Genomic DNA, 8,711 nt, shown 5'->3' on the forward strand with positions numbered 1-8,711 from the left:
ACTTCTATTTCTGGGTCCGCTCTGTATTCGCTCCATGTTTGTTCCGTTTCCATATTCATTTTCGAGGTTTCTGTATTCGTTTCTGCTTCTGCAAAAAAATATGACAGCACCCAGTTCTGTCCGTTTCCGCTCCGTTTTTATCCCTATTTCAGAGAATCAACTTCGCAACATTTACCTTCTCAATACTAAAATGTTGATCCTGCAAGTATAATGTTTTTTTTGAAGGATCCAGCAATTGCTGGCGTTTCATTGATCAAAGCAAAAAGCAACGGAAAAACAACAATGGTGATGAGGATCCTAGGATCAAAGTTTTGGGGTTTAGGGAGTGCCACAGACGGCCGAAAACCCTAAGAACAAGGGTGCGTTTATCTTTCAAGGGGGGTCCCCGAAGGGGCTCTCAAAGCATGCGGTGCCCGTGGTTCTCCGTAGCTCAAAGTTGTCTCGAATGCGCTTGATGATTCCCGACACACACGGCAGTTGCTGCCTGAAGGTGCTATTGTTTCTCTCCTGCCAGATCTCCCAGCAAGCCAGCCAGCACAGCGTTCGCACTCCCTTTCGCCATTGGTGCGGTGTCTGCTTCAGGATGCCTTGCATGACAGCGGTGGAGCTGTCATGGCGCCAGCTCTCGGCCGGGGTGAGAGCCGAGCAGCCGTGCCACAACCCCAGCTCGGCCCACACACGTCCGGTTTTCTGGCAGCTCCAAAAGAGGTGGTGCGAGGATTCCAGGTTTCTGACGCAGAGCTGGCAGAAGTAAGCATTTGTCCAGCCCCGCCGTTGGAGTCTGTCATTGCACCAGAGCCGGTCCTGAAGAAGCAGTCAGGCAAAAATTTTGATTTTGCCCAGCGCCCAGGCCTTCCAAACCAGCCGGTCGAAATGGGTCGCTGTTCTCCCCTGGAACTGCGCCAGGTAGGCCGACCACGCCGTGTACTTTCCTGAGCTCGCTCTACTCCACGTCAGATCATCCGGCATGCCTGGCTGCAGCTGCGCGTCCGTCCCATGAAGCAGACGATGAAGGGCGAGGACGTCTAGCAGGAGGTGATGGTTGTTGTCGTGAGCGAGGTCACGGATCCACGTGTCGTGGCCGAGGGCCTCCCACACCGATCTGTTCTTGCGCCTCGAGTAGCTAAACAGCGTTGGAAACTGTTGCGACAGGCAACCCTGGCCGATCCATGGAGAGAGCCAGAAAGATGCCCGGGCCCCATCGCCGATTGCAACTCTGGTGGAAGCCGCGAAGAGCGCCTTGTCCGCGCCGTCGCAGGGCAGCTCGGTGCCCACCCAAGGCCGCTCCGGGTGGTGCCAAGCAGCCCAGAGCCAGCGCAGCCGCAGCGCCCTGCCAAAACGTTGTAGGTCGGGGATGCCCAGGCCACCTTGCTTCGTCGGGGCGCAGACCGCTGGCCAGTTGACCTTGCAACTGGCGCATGTAACCTCGTCGTCCTGGCGCCAGAGGAAGCGACGCCTACACTTGTCGATCTCTCAGAATTTTTTGTGGGACACGGAGGACGGTTAGGGCGAAGGTTGGCATGGCACTCAGCACACATCGGACGAGGACGCGGCGGCCGGCCATCGGTAGCAGCTTGCCCTTCCAGCCCGCAAGCCTAGCCTTGATCCTGTCGATGATAAACTGGAGGTGGACCAAACGCAGGCGTCCCGTAGAGACCGGCAACCCTAGGTATTTGATGGGAATGGGGCGATGGAGCCTGCAAAACCCTGAAGCACCTCCTCGACGTTGATGTTCTCGCAATGGATCAGCGAGACCGTGGATTTGGCCGGGTTAATACAGAGCCCCGTTGCCTCGCCGAAATCGCCAAGGATGTGCAGCAGAGAGTCTACCTCTTCACGTCTAGGGTTTATGAAGATAACTGCGTCGTCCGCGTAGAGGCTAACACGAAGCGCCAGGTCGCAACCTGGGAGGCGATGCAGCAAGTATAATGTTGTCTTCACAAGTTCACGTGTTCTGACTAGCTCGCCCAACATACATTATTCTATATTTGTAGCTCCTTGTTTATTCCGTTCTACTGTCTAAGCACAAGCAGATGTTGTGGTTCGCAAGTCTAAGTTGGTATTGGATCTTGCCTTGTGTACCATGTTCGTCCAGAAACATGTTATCAGTGAATGCATACCATACTCACTGTGGTTATAGTCGCTATTAACTGTCCTTTTAGTACTGCCATCTGATTACGTATGCATATATAAGTACTTTGTATTACCGAGCTGGATATGAATGTACCAAATGGGGTGCGGCAAGCCGATTTTCTCAAATCCTGATCTATCAAATTCCGTTACTTTGGTCACGTCTCAATTCTACTCCCTCCGTACCATAATGTATGTCGCTTTAGCAGTTCAATTTAAACTGCTAAAACGACATATATTATGGTACAGAGGGAGTACTAGGCAATGGTTACACAATTCTTAATTTATCTGTACAATTCATGGAGTCAAATATTTGGCGCATTGCCTTAGTTATCTAAAAAGTCTTATATTAGTTGACGGAGTAGTTTCTATGGGACAGCAGCAAAGTTAAAGCAATTTGGAGGAAGGGAGGAGATTCTCCACATACGTTCCAACAAAGTGTCTGCTGTAGGTCGGGTCAGGTGTGTCCCATAGAACTACCACATTACAGGCATACATATGTGTCCCACGGACTTCAGCTATATATACTTTGTCACGACACCCTGCCCAAAGACTTCTACTATATATAGTTTCATCATGTTTTTCTTATCAATAAGTGCGATTTTCCTTTTTCTGCCTTGCGTTTTCCATTCTTGCGTTGCATGATTGAAGCGGAGGCTGCCTGAAAGGGACTGGAACGGCCCAACTCATACAGTGCACACGCTTGGAGAAGGAGTGAGCAGAGCGTGCGTGCCTAATGGCCGGGAGCAGTTCGATCTGCGCAGCCAACTCTAGTAAACTCCATTATTCACCATATTTGTCCTAGTCATGGCCGGCGCTAACTAAACAAAGGAGGCCGCCGCCGCGTGGAGTTGGTTCGCCCGCCCGTCGCCGTCGACCGCCGTGCAGGGCAGACGGATAGGACATAACAAACATACTCCATTGACCAATCCCCACCGCTGATTTGAGAAACGCCGGTCAAAAATGATGCATCGATGACCGTTTGTCGTTGCATTTTTGTGACTACATGTAGCTGGGTCATGGAGTGGTTCCTTTGGCCGGCCACAAAAGATTTTCCATTCCTTGGCTCCACGTTCCTGCTTCCTAGCTAGTCCCAGGGGTGGAACCGAGGCAGGAAAGGAGGACGAATTCTTGTGGCCACCCGCCACCATCGCCAAGGCTTTCGGTGAAGCTTTCTTGTTTTGGGCGGGGGCTCAGAGTCGGACCATCTGTTGCTGGCTGCTGGTTGATATCGCTCCCTATCGTAGGGGCGCGGAGATGCCGCCGTCGTTGTCCTCCTCCGTCCAACGCGCGACGAGCGACGCGCTCATCGGTCCCGACTGGGCGACGAACCTCGAGATCTGCGACACCCTCAACCGCGATCCAGGGTGAGCATGCACGACGATTGCCATCTGCTTTGTATTTTCCATATGTACTGTTGTACTTATTGGCTAACTCTGATTAGCAAACGCTACGTTTCTGCGGCTTAATCTGGTTTCGCGCCTATGGTTTGTCCAAGGCTTAAATCTTTGCGAGCTGCACTCTTGTACCTTTTGGTCAGCTCAGCAAAGAACCACCAAGTACTTTTGTTATGCTGTTATCAGTTTGTTGTAACCATCTTCGTACTGTTATATTCCTAGGCATACAAAAGATGTTGTCAAGTCTCTCAAGAAACGCATTGCGCACAAGAACTCGAAGGTCCAGCTTCTCGCTCTCACGGTAAGTACGGTTAATTTGAAACTGAACACTTTGGTGTATGAATTTGACTCACCAACTATTATTCTGTGGTCTATGCCGACTATTAGTCTATTTGAATTAGAATGCCCAATAGTTGACCTGTACCTTTGCACTTTTTTCTTGAGTTGTTTCTGTATTTGATAGCCACAATGAGCTGTGTTCTGACTGTTGGCTCTGAATGTTGCTTGATGTTCTTTTCCAGTTTGACGCATGAACATATTTTCTTGCAGTGATGTAGTAACCTGGAAATGCATTACATCACTCCAAAAGGAAGATGATTGGCACATTTAGAAGGCTTTAATTTGGAATGTTTAAGTAATCATTTACTCAACCCTAATCAGTGCATTGGTTTATTATTCTAGTTGCTGGAGACAATGATTAAAAATTGTGGGGACATTGTCCATATGCATGTTGCTGAGAGAGACGTACTTCGTGAAATGGTGAAGATAGTAAAGAAAAGGGTATGTATATGGGCAGTTCAAACTTTTATGTACTAGTTTCAAATAATAGGTTTTAATGTATGTATGTGTGTGGTGTTTTTAGCCTGATTATCATGTAAAAGAGAAGATTCTCACGCTGATCGACACTTGGCAAGAATTTTTTGGCGGCGCACGTTCAAAATATCCGCAATACTATGCATCATACCAGGACCTTTTGGTAATTTTACACAAACTGAATAAGTTGTGATCTTTTAACAGTCTCGGAGTTTGCAGAAAAAAATGAAGTTATGCTGTTTCCAAATTATCAAAATCTGTTAAACTAATTAAACTCCAATCTCCACTCAGCGTGCCGGAGCTGTATTTCCTCAAAGATCAAATGGATCTGTGCCAATATTTACTCCTGCGCAGAGTCAGCCTCTACAAAACTATCCTCCTGCTCTACGCGATGCTGACCACGGGGCTCCTGAATCGTCAGCGCAGGATTTTCCTGCCACAAGGTATACCAACTTATGGAACTTTTATCATACAATGAACATGCTTAACTACTGGACTGAAGATCAAATGTGAATACACTTATTTGAAATCTGAACCTCTGCTTCAACTTTGGGAATGTTTATTGGTAGCCTGGCAGATATTCAGAATGCACGGGGTATCATGGACGTTCTATCGGAGATGTTGAATGCTTTAGATCCTAGTAAAAGACAGGTATTTTCCTGATGCACTTGAAATACTGATCTATTCCCATGAAAATATTGCTGGAGCAAAAATCTAGCGAGTCCAGTGTCGGGGATCTGAAAAACCTCTGAAGTTTTTCAATTGTTGTAATCAATGTACTATCAGGTCAAATTTTAAGTTCAATTGAATATGCAGGAACTTCGTCAGGATGTCATCGTTGACCTTGTGGATCAGTGCCGTACATACAAGCAGAGAGTCGTGCAGCTTGTCAACAGTACCTCGTATGTCGCTTGCCAGTTCGCAGGCGCTTTAAGTGTCATTTTATCAAATTTTCTGCTGAAATTTTCTTTCATTTGTTGGTTTTGTATCAATGTAAAGCTTCTTATTTCAGATGTATTAAATTGATACAGGGACGAGGGGTTGCTCAGCCAGGGTCTTTGTTTGAATGATGATTTGCAGCGTGTTTTAGCAAAACACGACGCTATTGCCGCGGGCATAGCAGTTCCGGTGGAGAAGCAGAGATCGCTCCATTCCGCGCTAGCGAAGCCAGATACCACAAAAGAAGCAGTGCAGAGGTTAGCACCATGTGTCAATCATTTTGTTCAAGATATTCTACTAGAAACATACACTAGTAAGAAAAATCTCAAAAACTACATGTGCTTCCTAACTTTTTTTACATTCCCTTAATTTTTCAGGTCTTCAGCAGCTACTACAAGTGCAAGCAAGCAGTCACCCTTTGAACAATTAGCACTTCCTGCACCTCCATCATCGAGCAGTGCAAAATCAGTTGTTGCAGCACCAGCTCCTAGTTTCGACCTCCTTAGTGGAGATGACTACATCAAACCTGAACCTGAAAACTCGCTGGCGCTTGTTCCTGTCAGTGAATACTCAGCTTCAGACCAGAATGTATTGGCCCTTGCAGACATGTTCCAACAAAATAGTGCTGCTGCCAACAATAGAAACCACAACCAGCTTACAAACTCTGTTATTTCCCCTGCATCTCGAGCAAACCCTGCTCCAGTGCACTCTACTCTGCCTCAACAACCCACTACTTATTCAAATGGCGAAATCGTACCTTACGGTCAACAATCCCAACTGAACGCCACAAGGTCATGGAATGGGCAGCCTGCTTATGGAGTGGATTCCCAACGGCAAGCACTAAATTATGGTACACCACTTTCTCAGTACACAATAGCATTATGTGTCTATTTATCAGAAATTATAGGCAAATTGCTTTCTGTATCTTCAATCCATGGATTATATATTTTTGAAGTAGGGCCTATAAAAATGCACTACTAGGCGTGAAACATTCTCACGCTGAACATGAACGTGTGGTTGTCGTCTTGTTGATGTAGTTCGGTATGTAATTAGATAATAAATATACTACACTACTAGGGCTAATTCATTGTTAACCACCTTGGTCCAGAAAGCATGTGCACTTTTTTTTTTCATTTCAAATAGCTCCATGAGCATTTGACATTCGCCTATTCACAGGTGTAGAGGATCAGAACAGAGGCCTTCCACCAGCACCCTGGGAAATTCAGCACTTGACGGGTAACCAACCCCAACAAGCACAAAGTGGTCAAGGATTCATGTCAACACAACAAATGCCAGGAGGTATGCGCTTGCCACCGGTGCTCGGCGCGCAGCAAGCACCACAGTTTGTGCCGAACATGCAATACGGGGGCATGTACCCGAATTCGATGCAAATCAACCAAGGAATGGGCATGAACTCCCAACAGATTGTCGGTGGACAGTTTTATGGGATGAACTATCAACAGTCATATGCAGTTCAAATGGCCGGTTATGGGTATGTGCACCAATCTGGAGGCTACTACATCCCGAACACCGCATATGCGTATACCAGTGCAAATGAACTTTCTCAGAGAATGAATGGAGCAACGTCATCCTTTTCTCTGAAGCAGCAGAACAAAGCAAGCAGGCCAGAAGACTCGCTCTTTGGCGATCTTCTTAGCATAGCCAAAATGAAGCAGAGCAAACCTGCAGCTGGTAAGGTCGGTGGCTTGTAAGAAGAAGGGTGGAGTGGATGCATGATTTTGCCAGCAGCAAAAGCTTTACCTCGAACTCTCGTAGTACATAATTCTATTTGGCACTTTTGGTACAATGCCAGATGGTTTATTGATGTAAATTCCATTTTTAGGCACGGATACATACTGGAAAGTACTGGACTGTATGATTCCTGTATGATATGGTGTGATTATATAATACAGTTACGAATTTTGTAGTGTCATCAACATCCATGTGTACAAATATTAGGCAAAGACTTTTTAGTATCTCGTTCCATTTTACCTATGTTATTCTAACAAGAGGAATACTACTTACCAGTTTATATGTCATACTGATACTATTGCTCTCACATCTACTGTTTCAAGATACTACCTCTTTTATTGACATCAACATGACCAGAAAGTGAGCTTTTTTTAGAATTGTACTTGGCTGTACAAGTATCCAAGCACGTAAAAAAAAATCAAAGTGTGAATTCTCAATTAACTAAACCACGTCGAAACAAGACACATGGCTCACAAATCTAAACTGAAATTCCTTCGCGGATAAACATACAGTTTTCAGCAGCGGAGCGCCGAAATTGCCATTGAAACGTCATTAGGTAAGCCCAAGTACCTACAGTGTTGATTATTTTGACGTTGCAGGTGATGGAGGACCAGTACGAGCTACTGTCAACATGGGGAATTACGCGTTGAGGGTCCCGCTGAAAGAGGGACGCCATTAGGTAAGCCTAAGTACAGCATAACATGACGCTCTCGACCAGCTCCAAAGCTTCCCCGTGCAGGTGCACCACACCTACAAGAAAGAAACCAAATGTATGCATTTTATGATGATATTTGGGCAACAATGACAGAATGATCACCTGAACAACGAGCTATGTAGAAGATATGCATACCACGTTGTGCAAATCGCATTCATGAAAGATAACGTTGTCAGTGTTCCTGTTGCCTATCGTTCCTAACAGTCTTTGCCATTTCCTTTTCAATGTGCTCGAGTAATAGTGTTGATGTTTACAATTACAATTCTTGAGAAGAAGGAACCGATGAAAGAACTACTTATATAAGTGCATGGTCGAGCAATAAAAAAGTGTGTACGTAGTAAGAGATTGAACTCTATTCTTATCCAAGAGTTGGACGGGCAGGTATGACATTCATTATATGCATGTTTGGTTGAAGACTTGAATTGTTATCATCAATCATTCATAGTAAAAATGTCTGTTTTTTTCTATTTAACTTCAGGGTTATCTTTTTTTGAGCCACCGAATCTCCATCCCGTCATACTTGCTACCTCTTATTTTTTTGAAAAATGTGTGTATTATATTAATTCAACATAGGTTCAATACAATCATCGTCGACCAGTCGCAACACGCAGGTCGGAACTGTGTCGATCGACACACCCCTACTCACACCACTCCTACCGTAACTAGCAAGAGCATGGGCAACCCTATTGCAATTTCTAGAAATCTTAGCAATAGTAAAATCAGGAAGTTGGCCCAGCAAATTCAGGATTTCTCTAACCAAGCTACCAATGGGGGATCTATTAAAATCCTTAGAAGAAAGTTGACTAACAACATTCACACAGTCGCTCTCAATAACTATTGGCCGGTCTATGAGCATCATGGTCTCTCGGATTCCTTGAAGACAAGCTTCCGCTTCGGCTGCCTCAGCACTAGCACAGTTACAAATTGTGCTCCAAGCAGAGCCACGCACCGCTCCGGAGAACCCC

The 8,711-nt window shown here is 45.9% G+C and overlaps 2 protein-coding genes across 2 annotated transcripts in view; one reads left to right on the forward strand and one right to left on the reverse strand.

Moving 5' to 3' along the window:
* The first annotated feature begins 3,166 nt into the window (after positions 1-3,166).
* LOC119303353 (TOM1-like protein 9) lies at positions 3,167-7,212 on the forward strand. Its single transcript, XM_037580475.1, has 11 exons — positions 3,167-3,295; positions 3,378-3,497; positions 3,750-3,828; positions 4,209-4,307; positions 4,390-4,503; positions 4,632-4,783; positions 4,910-4,991; positions 5,157-5,242; positions 5,372-5,536; positions 5,657-6,129; positions 6,456-7,212. Exons 2-11 carry the CDS (start codon positions 3,388-3,390, stop codon positions 6,989-6,991), a joined length of 1,896 nt encoding a protein of 631 aa, XP_037436372.1. The 5' UTR covers positions 3,167-3,295; positions 3,378-3,387; the 3' UTR covers positions 6,992-7,212.
* A 130-nt stretch (positions 7,213-7,342) lies between these two features.
* LOC119303355 overlaps positions 7,343-8,711 on the reverse strand; it is an 8,223-nt gene continuing 6,854 nt past the window's right edge. Inside the window, exon 2 of the mRNA XM_037580476.1 lies at positions 7,343-7,781. Within this exon, the coding sequence (XP_037436373.1) occupies positions 7,707-7,781 (75 nt within the window). The 3' untranslated portion in view covers positions 7,343-7,706. The remainder of the gene's footprint in view (positions 7,782-8,711) is intronic.

The sequence above is a fragment of the Triticum dicoccoides genome, chromosome 5A (assembly GCF_002162155.2).
Source record: "Triticum dicoccoides isolate Atlit2015 ecotype Zavitan chromosome 5A, WEW_v2.0, whole genome shotgun sequence".
In the NCBI taxonomy this organism is placed as follows: Eukaryota; Viridiplantae; Streptophyta; class Magnoliopsida; order Poales; family Poaceae; genus Triticum; species Triticum dicoccoides.

What these genes read in the sequence shown, in the direction of transcription:
- LOC119303353 (XM_037580475.1), top strand. Translation starts at nt 3,388, where the DNA reads ATGCCGCCGTCGTTGTCCTCCTCCGTCCAACGCGCGACGAGCGACGCG. An exon ending in ACCCTCAACCGCGATCCAGG is followed by an intron (nt 3,498 to 3,749) that starts GTGAGCATGCAC and finishes TTATATTCCTAG; the next exon opens with GCATACAAAAGATGTTGTCA. An exon ending in ACAAAAGAAGCAGTGCAGAG is followed by an intron (nt 5,537 to 5,656) that starts GTTAGCACCATG and finishes TTAATTTTTCAG; the next exon opens with GTCTTCAGCAGCTACTACAA.